This window comes from Gobio gobio, assembly GCF_949357685.1.
Source record: "Gobio gobio genome assembly, chromosome: 23".
NCBI classification, from domain to species: Eukaryota; Metazoa; Chordata; class Actinopteri; order Cypriniformes; family Gobionidae; genus Gobio; species Gobio gobio.
In genome coordinates, this window is record NC_137119.1 from 29,284,949 (window position 1) to 29,306,628 (window position 21,680).

The window sequence follows — 21,680 nt, forward strand, 5'->3', positions numbered from 1 at the left end:
TTCACAAAGGTTTTTATTTATTTTACAGGATTCTCCATGACTACACCTTTTAGTTCGCTACATGGACCTGCGCATGTGTCAATATATTCAATTTTAAAATGTGAAATAGCTTAGTAATAGAATGATTTTTATTAGATGGACATATTTCCTAATCTTTGATGATTAAGATGATATTGGTGTGCAGATCAGCTGATCAAATACTACATACATTTCCCACATCCCTGTCCAAATTAACTTTAGAAGCACAAGATTACCTAACCCGCTCACTATTCAAAACATTAGTTTGCGTCACGCACTATGCCTGGTATGTGTGTGTCTTGTTAGTGCAGCATTCCAATGAGATCGAGGACAAAAAGACGAATTGCATTTGCAGAGCAGTGTAAATTACATCTGACGTTAAAGATAAGCACCGTCATACATTCACAAGAAGTATTTATTCCTGGAAACGATCCTAATGATGTAAATTAACTTGTAAAATATGAACTTAATAATGCCTTCGAAATATATAATACAGGTTTGGTTACTAACTTTCTGTTTCGAGTTTTTATTTATTTAGATATTTAACTTTTTTGATATTTATGGAAAGAAAAATAAATTTGCTGTGAGTATATCAGGGCCTTAATGCTGTTACTCTTAATGAGATCATTCATTTAAAACCCCTTATTGTTTTTTTTGTTAGAAAACAGGCAACTTTAAATTACGAATAGCTTATAGTTTGGGAAGTAACTTTCCCAAGACAGTTACCCACCACCACACAACAATAGTACTCAGTGAAGTGAATGCACACTTGCACTGCACTTACTGATCGATGGGGTCATATCTCCTGCACTGCGTTTCATACGCAGATGCCCTAGGCCTAGAAGATGAAATGAAGAAACAGAATTGGCATGCACAAATGATAGAAAGTCAAGACAAGAGCAAGCGAGTGTCGTTACTACTGCCGTTCTTGTACCCTGCATCAAAATCTGATCTGATCATTTCAATCAAGACATCCAAGGTTTTCCATCTAGCCTTGGCATCTGGATGTGTTTTGAAATGTTTCAAATATCCTGTAGGATATTAGACATTGATTTGACTTCATAATTTCCTGTGGAGGAGAAAAGGCCTGTGTCTTACATGGTGAGCTCAGTCACTTCTAGAACAGAGAAGCCAGATTTGATCTGATGTGTATTGGATTTTACTGTTGACCAAAAGCAAGTATAAATTCTTTATTCCAATGATACTTTGTATCAGGCCTATATTTGTTAAATCATTATGGGTTGAGAAAGATTGTTTACTGCTGCAGTTAAAAAACAATACAATTAGGGAAGATTTCCTGTATACATATGAAACATACACTCTAAAAAAAAAGGCTCGTAATCATAGGGGAACCTTTTTTAGTGCTATATAGCACCAATTTTGGTGCTTCAGTGGTTATTCAGCGGTTCTTCAGAGGTGCTATATAGCACCTTAGTCAAAGAACCGGTGAAGAACCTCTGAAGAACCACTGAAGAACCACTGAAGAACCACTGAAGAACCACTGAAGAACCACTGAAGCACCAAAATTGGTGCTATATAGCACTAAAAAAGGTTCCCCAATGATTACGAGCCAAGAACCATTTTTGGTGCCATATAGAACCTTTTTTTTTTAGAGTGTATCCTGTATACATATGATACATATCACATGAAAAATTGATACCTTCTGATGCAGGGAACAGGCAAGGCTAGTGACTCCCCTGTTGAAAAATCCATAAGCCAGTAACTGTCTTTCGGAACATGATAACTGGTTTCTAGCTGGTTCAAGATGGTCATTAAGCTAGTCATTAGGTGATCTAAACTGGTCATTAACTGGTCCAAGATGGTAATTATCGTTCTCTTTAACTGATCCTAGCTAGTTATTAGTAGGGATGTGTGAGACTAGTGGACTAAACCATACTGCTGCTGCTAGTCCCCATTGGAAATACTAGTCGTTTACATTTTTTTGCACATTTATGTTTTGCTTTATATATTTTTTAGGTAACACTTTACAATAAGGTTTAATTAGTTAACATGAACTAATAATGATCTTTGCTAACGTTAATTTCAACATTTACGAATACATTATTGAAATCAAAAGTTGTATTTGTTAACATTAGTTAATGCACTGTGAACTAACATGAATAAACAATGAACAGCTGTATATGCATTAACTAACATTAACAAAGATGAATAAATACAGTAATAAATGTATTGCTCATAGTTAGTTCATGGTAGTTAATACATTACCTAATGTTAACAAATGTTTTTACACATTTATTTGAGAAAATCTGTTTATAATATTGATTTTGTAGTTATTGGTCCTGTATTGCCTATTATTGATTCAGTTGATTTTAATAAACAGTCAATATAGTCATATAGTCAATATACAGCCAATATGATTGTTGACTGAACAGTATATGACCTATTTTTCAGCAGCATTTAGTATAGGATTTGACTGTTTGATTCATAAGTAGCCTATTTCAAATGGATCACTTATACATTATATGTTTTTGACTATTTTCTTGTGGTTTCTAAGACTAGCTGACAAGCCGGTAACAACATTATTGAAATTAGTTGTGCCGCACATCCCTAGTTGTTAGGTGGTCCAAAGTGGTAATTAAGTAGTCCTAGCTAATTAGATACTTGGTCATAAGCTGGTAGATCATCAATGACCAGCAACAAACTGGTTACCAGCTGATCAAGGTGGTTTTTGGAACATGGTGGCTAGTCAATCAGTTAATGACCACTTAAGACCAGCTAGAAACCAGCTATCATGTTCCAAAATACAGCTACCAGCAAAAAGCTTGATTTTCCAACAGGATCATTATTCAATCTATAAATAATACATGGATGAAAGAGAGTTTTCTTGTGAAGTTAAATGAGTAAAATCACCATGCATCATTTTCATCATGCATGTATATGTTAACACTACACAACCAACTAATCCACATGCTGTTATTTACAAGCAAGACATTAAATAGTTTTAAAGATGTTACACAAAAGAAATACATTGGATACTTTTAGTTCATAGAGAGAAAGTGCTTCAGGCTGTTTACAGTTTGCTAAAGATGATCTGACGCGGGCTTAAACACAGTCATTACGCAACTTATCACTGCTATTTTCAGCCCGCCTCTCTTATACATTACCGGTTAAACAGGCTCTTGTCAATCCCCTGTACTCACCACATTGAAGCGTATAATCTTGGACTCTGGCCTGGGCCCGTGTGAAGGCCCAAAGTTGCGAGTCCCAGCCAATCACAGTCCCGTCCTCACATACTCTGTGCTCTCCTACATCGTCCCAAATGCGGAAAAGGTAGAGCTCCACCGTGGCCATTTTCACTTTAGGGGAGGCCTCGTTTGGTTGGCAACCCAGCAGAAGACGTCCAGAAGGGGGAATTGCTCGGGCAATGGCGGTCCGCTGATATACTTCCGAGCTCCCACCTATTGTCAGGCTGAAGCTTTTCTGAGGGGCATCCCACCGTAGACATATGTGGTACCAGCGACGAATGGCCAGCTGGACGGTGAACTGGTGGCGTACGCCCAACAGCCAGGCGTACAGGTTGTTTTCATCCCCTTGCAGGGCCAGTTCATAACGGGGTGCGGGGGGCGAGACATAGCTAAATGCAGTCCACTTGCCTGGGGAAAGCACCTGTACATCCACGCATACCGTCGTTTGAAAGAGCACAGGTATACGCCCCTGCCCCTGGAAAGTCCAGTAGTCATCACACGCTTGCAGGACAGCCTTAGCATCAGACATAAAGAAGCCATTCACTTGGACGAGAGAGAAAGATCAATTAATTTTCAATAAATATGAGTAATTTTTGGGCCATTTTAATGTTATTGGTATCAGTCCAATAAGTAAACAGGCTGATGTATTCAATAAAATAAATTATAAATTCTGGTCAACCTAATGTTAAAAATAAATGAAATAAAATGTTTCTCTGAGCACATCTTTTTTATTCTTTGCACGCATGCATTTTTCAGTATACATGATGTTTGGTGTCATTTTCTTTTCTAATCAGATTCACAAAATATCAACTGATATTTAATACTGACCGATATATCAGTTATTGTATTCAAAATATAAATAATCGTTGGTTATTGTGTTTGACAATGGGTGGATCCATAAAAAATAATGTCCAATGTCCATAGATTTAAAACACAGTTTATTTAAATGAAATGCAGCTGAGGAGAATCTTGGTGATATCAAATGAAAACTGTTTCAGAAGCAGGGCAAGTTATTATTTTTGATTAAACATTACAAAAATTACAAAGACTTCTTTGGAATAAAGTCGGTGTCATATTTAGCATTGCACTGATGTTATAGGCAAAATCCAGTCATATAAATAGGCAATGAACATGGAACATTTTTGCCTGCACTGGAACTGCCTTTCACTGGAACTGCACTACAAATAATAATTTGTATAAGACCTGGAATATTGAGAAAGTAAATGGGGTAAATTTCCCTCAGACCTGTCCAGTTTACTTTTCACTTCCCCATGAAGCCTGTCAGTTTCATAATGCTTGTGTTTGATGCTTTGACAAGCGAACAACCAGCTAAAACAGGCTGGCCGAGATTTGTCTGAACTTTAGCTCTAATGTGTCCTGTCATTAACACTGACAGTCATATGTTGACTGAAAATGTGTGTGCTAATCTAACATTCCATGAATACTTTTAAAGGTGCGAGGTACATCTATGTCAAAATAATACTAGCTGCTAATTCTGAACAAACATTTACTGGACTCACCCAGACTAGACGGCATATTTGATTATAACAGATACATGTAAATTCTGTTCTATATATCTCTCGGGTCACATCTAAATTGTTTGTCTACTGTAAACTTTTTGTGAAGGCTTATTTTCAATGTTATTTCATCTACAAACAACTGAACGGATTGTATTTAAATCCCTCACAAATATGTCAAATATGGGGTCTAACCTGTCCAGTCTTTAAAACACTAATGCTGCAGGCTGTTATTCTGACAATGTTTTTCAGCATACAGTGTTGGCGAATAGCTAGCTAAAAGTATTGACTCTATTAAAGGAACACGCCGACTTTTTGAGACTTTATCTTATTCACCGTATCCCCCAGAGTTAGATAAGCCCATACCATTCTCATCTCCATGCGTGCCATAACTCTATCTGACGCACACACCGATAGCCTAGCTTAGCACAAAGACTGGAGGTAAACGGCTCCAGCTAGCCTACTGCTCAATAAGTGACAAAATAATGCCAACAATTTCCTATTTACATGTTGTGATGTGTATAGTTACATCGTGTACTAAGACCGGCGGAAAATGAAAAGTTGCGATTTTCTAGGCCGATATGGCTAGGAACTATTCTCTCATTCCTGTGTAGTAATCAAGGAACTTTGCTGCCGTACCATGGGTTCAGCGGCGCAATGATATTACACAGCGCCTGAAAATAGGCTAACTTCCGTCAACATAACCAACGTGACATCCTGCTTGCACAGAGAGCATGCTGGGAACTATTTTCAGGCGCTGCATAATATCATTGCGCTGCTGCACCCATGGTACGGTAGCAAAGTTCCATGATTACTACGCAGGAATGAGAGTATAGTTCCTGGCCATATCGGTCTAGAAAATCACAACTTTTAATTTTCCATTGGTCTTAGAACACGTACTTTAACTACACACATCACAACGCGTAAATATGAAAATGTTTTGTCGCTTATTGAGCAGTAGGCTAGCTGGAGCCGTTTACCTCCAGTCTTTGTGCTAAGCTAGGCTAGCGGTGGTTGCGTCAGATAGAGTTATGGCACGCACGGAGATGAGAATGGTATGGACTTATCTAACTCTGGGGGATACGGTGAATAAGCTAAAGTCCCAAAAAGTCGGCGTGTTCCTTTAACTAAACAAAATTTGTTCATAGTGTAGAATAGTAGTAGTATACTATGGTCTTTCCAGTCACAACCTAATTTTTCCAAACAAGCAGTGTAGTGTGACTAGGGTTGCCACCCGTCCCGTAAAATACGGAATTGTCCTAGCCTGACGTCGTCATACTCAATTCTAGTCAGAATATGAGTCTGATACTGCTCCGTTGGGCTGTGATTATGGGGCGTGTTTCAACCGAACCAGGAAAGACCTCAATTGGATAGACCTACAACCAATCTGAGCAACGGAGCGACGCACAACGTTAGTTGTCAAATGTCAACAGAACTCAACTGCACTGTGTTGCCAAGTCCATGGGTTGAAGCGACCCCAATTATGTGATATACAGACCCAGGAATGCGAATTTTAGCAGGCAGCCCTGCCAAAATAACACATATTTTACCCCCCAAATGCCTTTTTTTCCCCCGGAGAACCCCCCCGTAAAGATATTGGGCTTGTTTTTGGCTAGTTTTGAGTAACGTTAGCAATTGGGCGGGTTTTGTTGTAAAAACTTGGCAACCCTGTCTGCACGCTGGAATAAGTAACCTAACGTTAGAAGAAAAAGATGAGTGTAAACGATCTTTGCCGATGTAGTAAAAAAATAATTTAAGGATACACAGAGTACTTACCAACACGATCATCATTTCTGAGAGAAATAGTAATGGTGAATGCATTTAACGTACGAACAAGTTCTCCGTTTAGGATTAGAACAAATTCAACCCAAGCGCATTTGATGACGTGGATGATTACGTTACTGTTTATCATTTGTCCATCATCGTCTAAAGCCCGCCCTGACAATTTCATTGGTCCGAACAGTTTCTGTTTGGGCATAATTACTTCTCTACCGATCAAGTCCAGACCGAACTGCCCGAGTAAAAATGTTGTGGGCGGGGCTAAGTTCGGCTGGCATCCAGGCTAGAATTGTCCCGTATTTACAAGCAAAATGACGCGTCCCATATCAAACCAATACGGGATGCGATTTGTCCCGTATTTTACACAGGTCCACACATAGTTCAATAAACACATACGGATTTTGCAGTGTGGAGAATACTGATAGAAAATATAAAGAAATAAATTTCACAATAAGTAGTACAGGAGCTCATTTGTGCGTGATTGCTTTTTAGCGCTTTGTTGCCATTGCGGTGGAGTCTCGAGAACATGCGCTGTGCCGTGTGCCTGTAAACTTGCGCAGTTTGTCGAGCTTGCGTCGCGTCCACCGTTTGAACGCAAGAGGATCTCCAGATACAGAGCTGAATATCAAAAAGGTATCAATGGGTCTGTCCAGTAACTCATGATGAACCTCAGGCCAACTGCACACTTTATGTGAGAAGCATTTCAGTTGCTCAGACTGTCTGACTTAAAGCAGCAGCGCTGACAGACCGGTCTATGTGACAGAGGATAAAGGCTTCTAAAGGTATAGGCCTATAGTTTTTTTTTTTTTATATGAATTTTAATATATTAATATAATATTCCATACATTATCAGAGCTTGGCAGACAGAATTATTATTTTTTAGACAGGTTCATTAATAGATTATAGCCTAATAAATGTTATTATTAATATAATTAAAAATTTAGCTATAGGCTATATTAATCATACATAATAAATAATCCTGTCATGTAAAGTTTATGACATTTAAAAAAATATTTAGATAAAAATGGGACAAATAATTACATGATAATATAGTCATAATTTAAGTAAATTAATAAATAAAAAAATAACATTTTTGAAATTCAAAAAAGTGATTACTGGTTCAGAATGACTGGTGACAGTTCACCCAAAAATGAAAATTCTGTCATCATTTACTCACCCTCAAGCTGCTTCACACATGTATACATTTCTTTGTTATGTTGAACACATTGGAAGATTCATTCCTACAATGGAATTCAATGCAGCCTGGTTGCAAACTTTCTTCAAAATATCTTCTTTTGTGTTGAGCAGAACAAAGAAACTCATACAGGTTTGGAACATCTTGAGGGAGAGTAAATGATCACGATTGGGTGAACTATCCATTTAAAGTGCACCAAATAGGCTACTAAAGAGTTCTTTAGAAGTAAATACAATAATCAAATGTAAATTAATATAAAATGTGTTCTGTTGCAAGTTCACATAGCCTACTTGATTTCATGTTTTCTTATGGTTTATTATTGAGCTGTCAAGTTGTCAATGTTGAAATAACCATTTCATGACGTATTCTTTATTTCTATTATTTGTGTGTGTGTGTGTGTGTGTGTGTGTGTGTGTGTGTGGGGGGGGGGGGGGGGGGGGGGGGGGTGTCCCTTATTTTGCCACACTGAAGGTGGCAACCCTAAGTGTGACCAAAAAGTACATTGCTGTTTTTAATGCTATAGCTAACCGCTTAGCGATCTGGGAAACATTAAGTTCTGCTGGTTTTGAAGCCTTATTAAAACAACCTTTAGAGAACATTAAGTTCTGCTTGGTTTCGCCGAAACTAGATTACAGGAAAAGGGTCTAGTTCAGAGAAACTGTAAAAGAACAAACTTCTGCCCGGCAACAAGCAGATACAGAGTGTATTTATATTAAGGAATGACATGCTATGTTTATGTGTTTTGGATACATGACTTTTATGTACAATTCGTGTACAAACTTCAACACAGAAAATAAAGAGGAAGTTGAGTGCGGCAGCTTGTGTGCGCGGGGGGGGGGGGGGGGGGGGGGGGTTAAGGTTTTCAGACACAGAGGGAAGTTTGCCTTCGCTCTCTGAAAGCTCAGAGTGATGAATGCCTTTCTTGCAAGAAATAAACAATTGTTAAACCTTTCAATACTTCTCTGAATCCTAAATACTTTTAAAATAAAATAATTTCCACGACAGTATCCTCTAAGGTTCACAGTGTAACTGTTTAGCTCACTTCTGTTCCCATTCCCATCTTGTAGTATTAGCAGTGCATTCATGCAGTGAAGCGTAGCGCTCTGCGGGTACCCGGATGATGTACTTTTTCAACCGAAAAATTAAGTGTGGAATGTGGCAGGACACTTTATTATGTAACAGAAAGTGGAGGGACTAGTGACAACTCATAACACGCATTTGAAACTTCATTTCCTTCAACTGGAAACAGTAACATTTTAAGTGTCTTTACTGTCGCTTTTGATCATTTTAATGTGTCCTTGCTGGATAAAAGTATTAATTTCTTGAAATCCAAACTTTTTTGAAACCCAATTAGGCACTTTTTGCCCTCTGTTCTGTGTGTTGTGTTGGTGGTTTCTCTAGAGGAATGAGGCGTGAAATGCTCTAAATCCCTTTGTCTTCACTGTGATCACTACTAATTAATTCATTAAGGCTAGGACCATCATGCTGCGGACAACTGGACTCCTCCAAACGATCTCAACCAGTCTTTCTCTTGCTCTCCGTCAGCTAGACGTCCTCTAGGTGTGTGCATTCTCCTGGTAATATTTGAATAAATTCAATCTAAAACGTGATCAGATTTCATAATGTGATTAAAAAACGCTGCTCCCTAAAATCTTGTGAGTTTATCTTCTGCATTGAGTGACTCTTCTGCACAGCTGACTCAGTACTTCCTGTTCGCAATTTACAGCCTCCTTCCATTCTTATTAATCGCTTTACTGCTTGAAGCAGTTTTATAGACTTGCATGGGAGTGCTGGCAAGCAATTAAGCAAATGCTGTCTTAGGAGGATATCTGGACTTGATGCTGAGCCAAATTTCAGACTCTCTGTATCTCTGTGCACTGCATATATAGAAATACGGAAACAATACATACACCTTAGTATCTGTTAACAACACCTGTCAAGATGAAATGTAATAATCTTCATATCATCTTTAACCGTTTTGCTCACCCCTACAGTAAATGGCATGTTTAGACTTTTGTAGGCTTTTGTAAGTTCTTCGGTTTTTCTCTGTGTTTTCTAACAAATTAAGTTTGGTAAAATTGCATCATATTGTACTAACCTTGAGGTAGGAGGTAAACCCAAAGAAAGAGGAGCCAGATAAAGTGATGGGTGGACTTCTTGTATCGTCCACTCAGGTGCTTGCTGTGCTTGTAAAGCATCCTTCAGAGAAAAACAAAGAAACACTTTTGTTCAAAGAAGGAAAGGAAACAGTGTTTTCATCTAACACAATAACAGGGTGTAACTGAGTGAGGGTTATTACTCCTATAAAGCTCTTCCAGTGTGTCAGCGTGAAATTAAAACTGTCCCTGTTTATGTTCTGAACACACTTGGACTTAAATCTGTCCTTGGAGTCTTTTATCAAAATAATAACAATTTATATATTAAGTTTTGGGACACATCACAAATATCTCTTTTTCAATCCTTCCCTTCCAACTAACGTATTCTATGTAATACTTATTCTTGTATATAATGCCTACTTTTCACAATCCATTCTATTCTCTTACATTTGATTTAGCTAAAGGGATAGTTAAATGAAAATTAAAATTAAAATTCTGTCATCATTTTCTCACCTTTGTGTTGTTCCAAACCTGTACAAGTTTCTTTATTCAGTTGAAAACAAAGCAAAATAAGAATGTTGGTAACCAAGCCGGCCCCATTGACTTCCACTGCATGGAGAGAAAAAAATACAATGGGTGCTGTCAATTGTTTGATTACCAACATTCTTTAAAATATCTTCTTTTGTGTTCATCAGAAGAACGAAACTCATACAGGTTTGGAACAACATAAGAGTGAGAAAATTATGACAGAATTTTCATTTTTGGGTGAACTATGCCTTTAAATATCCTGTTTCACAGAAGTGCAAAAATCATGTTTCATTTTGACTTTTAACTCAATACAATTAACTTTTACAAGTTCTAATTATATATATATATATTGTAAAATCTGAAATGTTTTATGTTCTGTATATTCTCTATGCTATTGCTTTTTACATCTTTTAGTAGCATCAGTATTTTAGGTTTATTCTTCATGAAAAAGCAATGTTGGCTGCACCTTCTGGTAAAAATTAAGGTAACAGATATGTTATATTGTATATTTCTTTAAAGGTCAGACAAAAATATATTCAGGTTGGTAGCCTATTAAAGGTGCACTCGTGCCAAATAGACTGTCGGGTAGAAGTTCGCAAAAGTCTATGGTGATTCACAACTCTATAAAAGGGGATAAAAGCCCAACTTGGTTTAAAGATAGGAAAGACAGGAAACGTTAAATGTCTGCGGCTGGTTTACAGTAATAAGACTGGTGCTGAGAGTGATTGAATGGCTGTGTGGGGATGTTTGATGAAGACCGATGAAATGCTCCTTCCAGACAGGCATTACTAACTGTGCGCGAGAGGCAGTAATTCTGTCTAATGTAAAGTGGCAGTCAACTTACAGCAGTCCCTTTCATCAAATCTGTCTGGCTGCTTATTCATTCAGCCAGTCACACAATCTCTCTTTCTTATGTCCTCTATCTTCCTTTCTTCACTTTCTAAACATTGCATTATAGCCGTAATTTCCAACAAGGTCTAATATACCTGGTTATGCATTAGCATTCCCATTTACAGTATCTTAATTCAATTTCTCTGTTGCCGCATGCACATATGGAATTATAATGCGCTTAGGCATGGCTACTTTTGAATAGAAAGCAATGGTTAAACATCCTTTTGCCTACGTAATGGTGTAGTTATGGCACATACCAGCAGTCACTAACCAGCTAAGCTGATGATTTTGGCTACTGTTTAAACTTTTTTTGACACAAAATGTGAATTCGTTGAACATTTTGCGATACAATTCTACTGTATATAAATCAGGCAGAGGTTAAGAGGTTGTACCGTGTGCTCATTCAGTAAGCACTTGCATTCAGTAACTGTGATAACATCACAACCTGAGCTCAATTAAAACGCATTTCTCAACATGAAAACAATAAACAACTCAAGTGTTCCCACTCCAATTAGAATCTCAGGATGTATAAAAGGGACACAGATGAGCTCATTTACAGTGGAACAATGAAACTGAACAAAGAGAGTTGATCAAAGTTACATTTTATATATATATATATATATATATATTTTCTGAGCTGTTGAAAAAAACTAAACGATAATCCGTTTTTTGGCTCAAGTATTTTTTTTTTTTTTGTGGTGAGGAATGTTTTAACACCATTTATTCTATTCATTGCTGTTGACGAGAATCATGATTTTGTTGTTCAAGTATTAAAGTTCACTGATTTGTAAATGGCCAAAGACACTGACTTGCAAGCTTTTAAAGGGATAGTTCACCCAAAAATGAAAATTAGCCCATGATTTACTCACCTTTAAGTCATCCTAGGTGTATATGACATTCTTCTTTCAGACGAATACAATCTGACTTATGTTAAAAAATGTCCTGGCTCAAGCTTTATAATGGCAGTGAATGGCTGTTTCTGTTTTGAAGTCCATAAAAGTGTATCTATCCATCATAAAGGCCTTCTGAAGTGAATCGATGCATTTGTGTAAGAAAAATATCCATATTTAAAATTACACAAACTGTAATCTCTAACTTCTGCTAACTGTAAATGTTACATCATTCGCTGGAACGCCAGTCTCTCGTGAACGCACGTATGACAGTTAGCGGAAGTTAGAGATTACAGTTTGTAAAGTTTTAAATATGGATATTTTTCTTACACAATTGCATCGCTTGGCTTCAGAAGGCCTTTATGAACCCCCCGGAGCCATGTCGATTACCTTTATAATGAATAGATGCACTTTTATGGATGTCAAAACAGAAAAAGCCATTCACTGCCATTATAAAGCTTGGAAGAGCCAGGACATTTTTAATATAACTCTGATTGTATTCGTCTGAAAGAAGAATGTCATATACACCTAGGATGACTTGAGGGTGAGTAAATCATGGGCTAGTTTTCATTTTTGGGTGAACTATCCCTTTAAGCTGGGTTTCTCACAGGTCTGGAGAAGTCATGGAAGTTTCTATGTTAAACATAAATTCTCTGGATAAGCTTTTATTGGCATGAGCTTCTTTGGAACTCACATGGGTATTTTTGATTTCATTTTAAATGTGTTATTTGCATGGATTTTTTTTTCATCAACGATAAGATACATATCTCTTTGTTTGATTATTGCAATAATTCTAAGGAAAGTATTGTGACAACCACAGTACTTCCTGCATCAGTTATTGGGAATCAGAGAGGGGATATTATTAACCAACAGGTTTAGACATTCCTTATTTTTTATAATCTAGAAAATAAAATCAGATTAAGGAGTCTGTTGTTCAAAAGAAGTCAAATTTTTACAGTGTTGTTGTTATTTTTGGAATGCAAGCAGGTTGGACAGGATTTAAATGTGCTGATAATCTCCAGATATGTATCTGACCCTTCAAAGGCATTGGCAGAAAAACTGATAATTTCCTGCCAATCTGGGGGTTAGAAAGCCAAGATAAATATGACATCAAATTCCATTCATAGCTGAAAGAATAGTCTGGATTGTTTCACCTGTCCCATACCTCAGACATCACATAACCCCACATCAGGGCCGTAACCACCATAGACATTGAGGGGGACAAGTCCCCCAAATAATTAGAAATATCCAAATTGTGCTTGTCAATGTAAAAATGATTGAGATGGCCAATCAAATAAAAGTACGCGGGTTTACGTTCTCTTTTGGCTCGTGCACAGGCTTCACAAAGACAAGCGCATCAATCTATCAACTCTCTTCTTTCCGGGGAAATCACAAAACAAAATGCACACAAACATGTCCCTAATCTTAATCATTGATGAAACTTCTACCACGAAACCACTATAGTGAATTCAAATGTCAACTGCAGATCTATGTATTTATACACTCATGCGAAGAATCTCGGGACTAATAATATATTTGACACAAATTAATGCAAATATAGAATTAGACCTAGAATATCGTTCACTGTTCCGTTTCTATATGCTTTTTAAAAATAAAAAAATGCAATGTTCAAGACATACGGCCTTGCCCCACATCTATCAATCTGTAAACAAACTGTTTGTCTGTCTGTCCCCGTCTGTCCAAATCAAAATAGTAGTGCTGTTGCACTGTATAGGCTTATAAACTCAGTATTGTCTAAAAGCCTAAAAGTTATCCAATATGTCTCATCACCTGACCCAAAGTGACCCTCCATCTCTGCACCACAGCAGCTGAAACATGTCCATGTACCATGTATAAGGGAAACTGTTGGCTATATCTTAAGTTATGTAACTTGACCATTTTCCAATTTAATTTCCTATAATCATTTAGCTAATATTATTATGCTTGAACAATTCATTAATGTAGTCTCCTAATTAATACGAGCTTATAGAGGAAAGTATATATATATATATATATATATATATATATATATATATATATATATATATATATATATATATATATATATATATATATATATATATATATATATATATATATATATATAAAACGTTTAAAATAGTTTCAGACTGAGTGGCATCGCTGAACCTGTCAATCAATCACAACGAGCATGGCTTTCTACTTTCCGTCTGACTTTGCCATGTTTTAACCTACTTCTTTTTGTGCTTAAGCTGTGAAATTCTGTTGATTCTTATAATATACTTATTAAATACATACATTTTTTCCTGTCTGACTTTGTGTAATACAGCTGTCATGATTTTTTCATGAAGTCTCGCGCTCACCTATCGTCTTGTGTGATGCGCCTGGAGGCATCCTAAATTCGTGGCTCTTTTCCCGCTCTTAACTCCATCCAAACAGCCCCGCGTGAAATAAATCCTACTGTTGGTCGACGTGGGCTTCCGTTGTCGAGAATTATCACGAAAAGATACCGAAAAATAACAAAGCAACGCAGTTTCAAGTGAAGAGACGTTTAAAAGACAGCACTTAGGGTTGAATTTTTTTTGTGACACTCCCATTACTGTGAGAACTTCTTGTTTCCAAAAAAGGATGACACGCCTTCCTCTATTATTCTACAATGGGTGACTCTTCAGTCAGCAACTACAGTACGGACACGTTTCTTTGTCATAAATATAGTTATGATATTATCTGTCTTTAGCCTAGCCTATTGTCTGACATTGTTGCTTAAGTGAATTATTTCATTAGACCTATAAGGCTAGATTGATTTCTCAAATCTCTGATAGTAGCTATTAATTGGCTATGAGTGAAATTACTAATGTGTGAGATAAATGCTGTGAGATGAGATGATTTGTCCATTTTTAAAAAAGCACTCTTCTCATCTTTTGCATGGTTACTCAATGAAAAGTGATCTGGTGGCAACTGGTTGTTCTTTTAGGCACAGCGGGGACCAGGATGTGGACTCAGACATTTCCTGGACCCTCGGCAGCCTGTCAGTGGAGGTAAAACATGCCCATCTGTGCATGCCTTGTGTCGCCCCTCAGGGTTCTTCTCTCTCTTTCTCAAGGGTCAGACACCCTTGCTGTTTTCAGGATTCCTTGTGGAGAGCGATGCTAACGTCACACCGACAGCTCAAATATTCCATGACTTAGCTTTTGTCATGCATATACCTTTCACCTGACTATGTGAAGTGCGTCAGATGTGAAGACAGGTGTCTGGAGGAGTAATAATCTTTTTAAGCAAGAGAAAGTTTACTTTAGTTTACTTTATACATTAATAATGTTAACATAGTCCCATATATATATATATGTGCATTTTGATGTATATCTCATATATATATGTGTGTGTGTGTGTGTGTGTGTGTGTGTGTGTGTGTGTGTGTGTGTGTGTGTGTGTGTGTGTGTGTGTGTGTGTGTGTGTGTGTGTCATTTATGCAGGACGCACCGATTTTTTTTGTCTTTGAGTTATTGTTTTTACAAAATGTGCATTTTGATGTATAGCTCATATATATATAAAAAAATCGGTGCGTCCTGCATAAATGACAAAGTCCTTTTAGGGCATACATATTTTCTTTGTAGGTGGCACTATTTTTCAGTACTGGCAGGCAGTATAATAGTCTTTTTTTTTTGCCTCTGTTTTTTAGGTTTTTTTAGCAGACAAAAGCTGTACCTTCTAGAAAACATTGATGATAGTGACGGCAGTGCATCAGAAAATGAGGTAGTAAGAAAGGAAGGATCAAAGAGGAAAGAAGCAGTGAGGGTGAGTAGAAATTAAGAACATAAGTACATTATCCTATGGCAGTTTGGAAGACGTGATCCATACTACAACCAAAGGTCAGATGGCATTGCCTATTGACCGCACTACACTCACAAGCATGGATGCTCCAAAAATGACGACTAAACAGGCCAAATTCAAGTTACAGGTGAAAAGTGTGGGGTAGCCTATATTGACAAGAGTCTTGTTGATTTTCACTTGTGCTACAAACATTGATTTGGAATTCCAAGAAGGAAACAATGTTTTTAATGCTTTTTGAAACAGTGAGACATGTTTTTTTCTTGTCTGCATTTGAATTTGTGTGACATTTTCACATGCAGGTTCCAAATGAAATATAGTAGCACAAGATGAAATTGAATGTTAAAAAAGCTGTTTAATGTTTTTTTGAAACACTAACACTTTTCACTACTAGATAGTGAAAATGCATATGAATGTGTGTGAAGTTTTAGACATTTTGCCAAAATAATTTACTCAACAAAGTCAATTATAAATGATGGCACCCTAAAAAAAGATTAAAGGTCAGATATAGAAAACAAATTTTGGTCAATTATTATAATCTTAAATATATGTAAAATATAGTCATTTATTTTTTATTTAGCTGTGATTTCATAATTATTCCAATAGAGGGTTGAAGCAATAGTTTAAATAGTTGCCATTAGTTGTTAATCATCACTCAGCTGTCTCCTTGGTTCCTTTGTTTCCTGCCTCTAATCATTTGTCATGGGCATTCATTTAACAACCACACCTGTCTATATTCACTTCATTATCATTGTGTATTTTAGTTCCTCCTTGCATTCAGTTGTTTGTCCGGTATTGTTCGTGTGTTTGTGCTTGCACGCTGTCTCGCATAATTGTGGATTACCTGAGTTTACTTTGTGGTAATAAAAAAACTTCTATTTGAATCGTCTTCATCATCATTGGACTGAAATGTGACAGGATACTGGACCCTCGAATTGAGAAGAAAATGGATCTTGCAGCCAAACTCATCAACTTCAGTAAGATTCGATCTATCTTTGAGTACTCTGCCTGCTTTAGTCAACTGGTCAAAGATCCAACTTTGATGATGGTACAATCAAGTCTCTTTATTGGTTTGGGGCCAACTATTACAGCCCCCTTACCAGATCTGGGAAAAGGAACCTGTAGAGAGGCGATCCTCCATTGTCTGGATGCATTGTCCATTGTCAACCACTACTGAGCCCGATCCCATGGCAGAAAAAGAGCATGAGCCCACCGTCGTCCTCATGCTCCACCGGGCTCTCTCGTCATTCCGGCTCCACCTTGATCAGATGTTGCTTTCCCTGTGCCGTGGACTTCACCCCTTTGGCTTCGGCTTCCCTCCGGATTCGCCTTGGTGTCGTCCGGTCCTGTTATCGTCTCAGCTTTGCCCTGGTCTCCAGATCTCTCAGCTCCATCGCTGGTGGCCGGGCCGCCAACTTCACCGTGGCTCCTCCCACCATCGATTCCACTGATGCTTCATCATCATCATTGGACTGAAACGTGCCACTTGTCTTCATGCTGTATCAAAAATAAATCAAAAAGAGATGTTTTGGAGAATGTTCCCACTACTCTTTGCTATACAAAAAATGTGTATTATTGACCAGGGGCTGTAAAGCTCTAAAAATGGCAAAACAGGAGTAGAAGTAGTCTGTACGACATTTATACACTGCATAAGTCCTGTGAAGCCACATGACAGCTTTTTTTTAAAAAAAAGAATGAAAAAAATTATGAAATTAGGTTATAGGTATGTTTATATGCACTCATTTTCATCAGTATGAATCCAAAACAATTTTAGATTCTGAAAGTTCTGTTTATGAACCCTAAACTTTGCCATCAGATTCACATATCGTCGCTGTCCGATGAAAACCACGTATGTCCATTTTGCCGATTTTGAGATTTTTCGACGGATTGAATGTCCAGGTTCATTTCCGTATACAGTATGCTTCACATATCTAAATGGCCAATGAAAAGTTGTGAAATCATGTCATCTGATTTTCACGTATATCCATTTGGTGTCAAAGCTGTCAATCACGCCGCGTATCTCCCGCCCTGTGGAAGCATCTCGCCGGTCTCGTGAAGTTTCATCGAAGCTCAGCACTGAATAGCCGAATAACACTGTGAGGTAAAGTATCAGCAAACGTTTGTTTTTGACAACTGTTCTCAAGTTTATTATATATTCACAACTATTATTTATCGGTAAATGGTCTAGACGAAGTAATTGTCACCAAATATTTTTATTTATTTTTATATTTGTGAACCTGGCTGACGAAAGTACGACATTGAAGCTCTCCACAGTTTAGTTCTAATTTAATAAACTAAGACGTAGGCTATTTAATAAACTGAGCGTATTCCTCTGTCAATATGAAACGCGACTTGGCCATTCTAATTAATGATCGGAAGAACGCGTATCGACCACCATTACTGTAAAATATGCACGTATGTCCATTTAAACTCAATTTTGGTCAAATGTGGATTATATCATTAAACTGGCAAGAATATGGTTACATGTAAAGATGCCGTACCAAGTAGGACAACGCTACATTCAACTGCTTTTGAAATACGGTGTTTTTTTCACTTCCTGAAAAGTAACCGTTTTGGACATACGTGAGTTTCATCGGGCAGCGACGATATATTCGATTACATGATTACCCTTTCAGAATTGGACCACGCCACCAATACACTGGAGCTACCATGAAAATTAAGCGTAGCGTCAGTTCTGGCAGGTCACATTAGACAAGCTTGCATCTGCTTACTGTCAGATGATCTTGTCAACCTATAGGAATAGGACGTTACATATATAATACATATATAAGCTCCTTGAGTATCAGCAGCTATCGGGTTTCTCCAGAGCTCATTTACCCCCCTCCATCCCCAGCTCCTCCTCTCGTTCAATCAATCATCTATGACGATAGTGGTCCTGACTTGTCATTTCGCCTCGATGAGAAAGCTGGCAGAAGAGTTTTTTGTGCAATTATTTAGATATGTGTAACTTATTTAAATATTTTGTCTCCTCCACAGACCAGTTTGTAAGATGTAAAACATATGTAATATTATGCATAATGGCATGTTTTAGAATCTGATTGACAAAATAGTCGAATTAAAGTTGTCCTGTTGATCAGATTATTTCAGATCTACACCCCTTCCAATCCGATCTAAATTAAAAAATGTTGAGCTCCATTGTATCGATTGCAGTGTTTAGGCTTTTCAGTCTGATTGAGACCTCAATGTAGTTATTGTATTCACATTTTGAAACACGCTTTGAAACAATGTGTATTGTGAAAAGCGCTATACAAATAAATTTGAATTGAAAATTGAATTAAATTGAACATTTACATGTGTTCATTTAGCAGATGCTTTTATCCAAAGCGACTTACAATTGAGGGATACAATCGATTCATCTAAAGAGGCAATAAACACAAGAAGTGCTATTAATACAAAGTTTCAGTCTTCGCTCAGGAGAGTACAAGCTAGGGAGGGAGAGTATAAGTGAAGAATTAGTGAAATAGAATTTAGCTGTTTCTTGACAGGGATTCGGCTGTCTGGATAAGGTTGGGAAGATCATTTCACTAGCAAGGAACAGTGAACGAAAATGTTCTTAAGTGATTTTGGGCCTCTCTCTGTGGCTCCTTGAGGGCACATATACTTATAAGAGAGATTGGAGGAGGGTGTGGAGCCTGTGGCCGTCCTGTAGGTACCAATGTCTTGAAATTGATGCAAGCTGCGACCAGAAGCCAGTGCAGAAAGATAAACAGTGGTGTGACCTGGGCTCTCTTGGGCTCCTTGAAGACTAGTCAAGTTGTTGCATTCTGGATCATTTGTATAGGGGTTTGAGTGGAAGTCCAGCCAGAAGAGCATTGCAGTAGTCCAGCCTAGAAATAACAAGAGCCTGGATGAGAAATTGTATTGTGTTGCAAAGGCCTGATCTTCCTGATGATGTATGGCATCAGCTAATTTAATGAGGCAACAAAAGGAGGCTGAGCAAATGATTACAGAACTTTAATTTAGGATGAACTACTCTTTAAATAAATATGACATTTTTATATCTGAATAGAATGTGATGTGGGTTGCTTGAAAAACGGGCCTTGAAAATGTAGGAAACATGATGTTTATGTATTTGTGGGTGGAAGTGACTTAGATAAATGATGTGCAGAGGAGCACAGACCGGTTTAACATCTCTTTCTCTCTCCCCCTCAACTCTCCTGTTAGCCACTGTGCTGTAGCTCACACTCACACACACACACACACACACACACACACAGACAAACAAAGAAAATAACCCTCACACTTACAGCGGATTACCTTTTCTATTTTACAGGGTGTGGATACCTGGGGCCCTTTTATCTATTTTTCCCTTTTTCTTTTTGTCAAGTTGTGCAATAAGCGTAGTATATTGTTAGTTGTGTCATATGTTTACACTATTAAGTTTATTCTCATTGATTGATTTTAATTTCCATTTTAATTTGAGTAATTATAGTACAGTTTTTCATCTATTTTTTTAATGTAGCTTAATTATAGTGAATTAAAACAATAGTTTAAGTTAACAATAATAAAATTGCCTGGAAATAATGAATGGTAAATATTTAATATTTCTTTTCAAAATCCTAGGTCAAAATTTCTAGGTTTAAATATAATAAATAAATAACAAGTATGTAGGAAGTTAGATGTATCATTAACAAAAGTGTGAGTATTGAATAATGTCTTCCTCATCATGACTTCCTCCTGATGGAGTTTAGCTTTTCAGCAGAAATTGTTTCCATTGTGATGGATCACACCTGAGAAAACCTCAGCTTTCAAATGGTTCATTTTGAATATAACCACTATTTTTTTAATATGCCACGCTATTATAATATATTGTTGATGTTTCTCTTATCTGATGTATTATGTAAGCTGTGGTTGCATTTCATGGGAATTGTATAGTTAGAAAAGAAAAACTGACCTGCACAAAACAGTATTGGGTTACTTTGGCGAGGAGGCACGCCCTTCCAGAATAGTGTCCTCTTCTGTAATCTCTGCTCATGATCAGTCTCTGTGGTACTGATTAGATCCCACCCACAGCCAACCAGGACTTGAGTTTGGGTATTCCACAGCATCTGCGTGACTGCCAGTGGCGTTACACAGAAGGAATTGTGTCATGTGAAATACAACACTCTTTGTGTCATTTTTGTTTCAAAGAAGGGAAAACTCCCCTATTCTTGTGACTTTTGCGCATACACTCAGTCATACTGCCGCTCATATGGCTCTTGTTGCTCTAGTAATGAACCCTTTACTAATGGTAATGGCAGCCTAGCAATTTTCACAGCTCTCTACGCTAAAGAAGTCCTCCGAGAATCTGAGCACTCTCAATTTGTAGAGGCTGTTGGTAATGTCACACTGTGGGAGTCATTCCCAATTATGTCTGTGGGTTTCTTTGGTTATACTGTAACACTATTAACCCTCATATAAAAGTTTCACATGGCATTGTATTTCATGCTTAATTTCATGCACCTTTTTTTCCCACTTTACGTTGCCATGCAATGGCTCTGGCCACTAGATGGCAGCATGCTGCAAAAGTGACAATAGAGCTGAACAATTGATTTGATTTACTATTTAAGACAAACAAATGTGTCATCGTTCACTTTTCATTTCAACCTCTTTTTATTTTTATTCTTCTGAAATTCATAGAAACAGATAAAAAAACAACAATCATCTCCAGAGGCATATCAGTCAGGTAGAATGCATGTACTATAGGCTAAATTTGTGCACGTATGTGTGTGTGCAAGCCAGTGTGGGTGTAC

At 37.4% G+C, this 21,680-nt stretch overlaps 1 protein-coding gene across 1 annotated transcript; it reads right to left on the bottom strand.

Annotated features, from left to right (window-relative positions):
- Window positions 1-571: 571 nt before the first annotated feature.
- On the bottom strand, window positions 572-14,690 carry LOC307119277 (uncharacterized protein). Its single transcript, XM_079805467.1, has 4 exons — window positions 14,463-14,690; window positions 9,814-9,914; window positions 3,180-3,767; window positions 572-856 (listed from the first exon to the last, which is right to left on the bottom strand). The coding sequence occupies exons 2-4, from the start codon at window positions 9,911-9,913 to the stop codon at window positions 768-770; spliced, it is 777 nt and encodes a 258-aa protein (XP_079661593.1). The 5' UTR covers window position 9,914; window positions 14,463-14,690; the 3' UTR covers window positions 572-767.
- Window positions 14,691-21,680: the final 6,990 nt, after the last annotated feature.

What these genes read in the sequence shown, in the direction of transcription:
- LOC307119277 (XM_079805467.1), bottom strand. Translation starts at nt 9,913, where the DNA reads ATGCTTTACAAGCACAGCAAGCACCTGAGTGGACGATACAAGAAGTCC. An exon ending in GGTTTACCTCCTACCTCAAG is followed by an intron (nt 3,768 to 9,813) that starts GTTAGTACAATA and finishes CTCTCGTCCAAG; the next exon opens with TGAATGGCTTCTTTATGTCT. An exon ending in AGATTATACGCTTCAATGTG is followed by an intron (nt 857 to 3,179) that starts GTGAGTACAGGG and finishes TTCATCTTCTAG; the next exon opens with GCCTAGGGCATCTGCGTATG.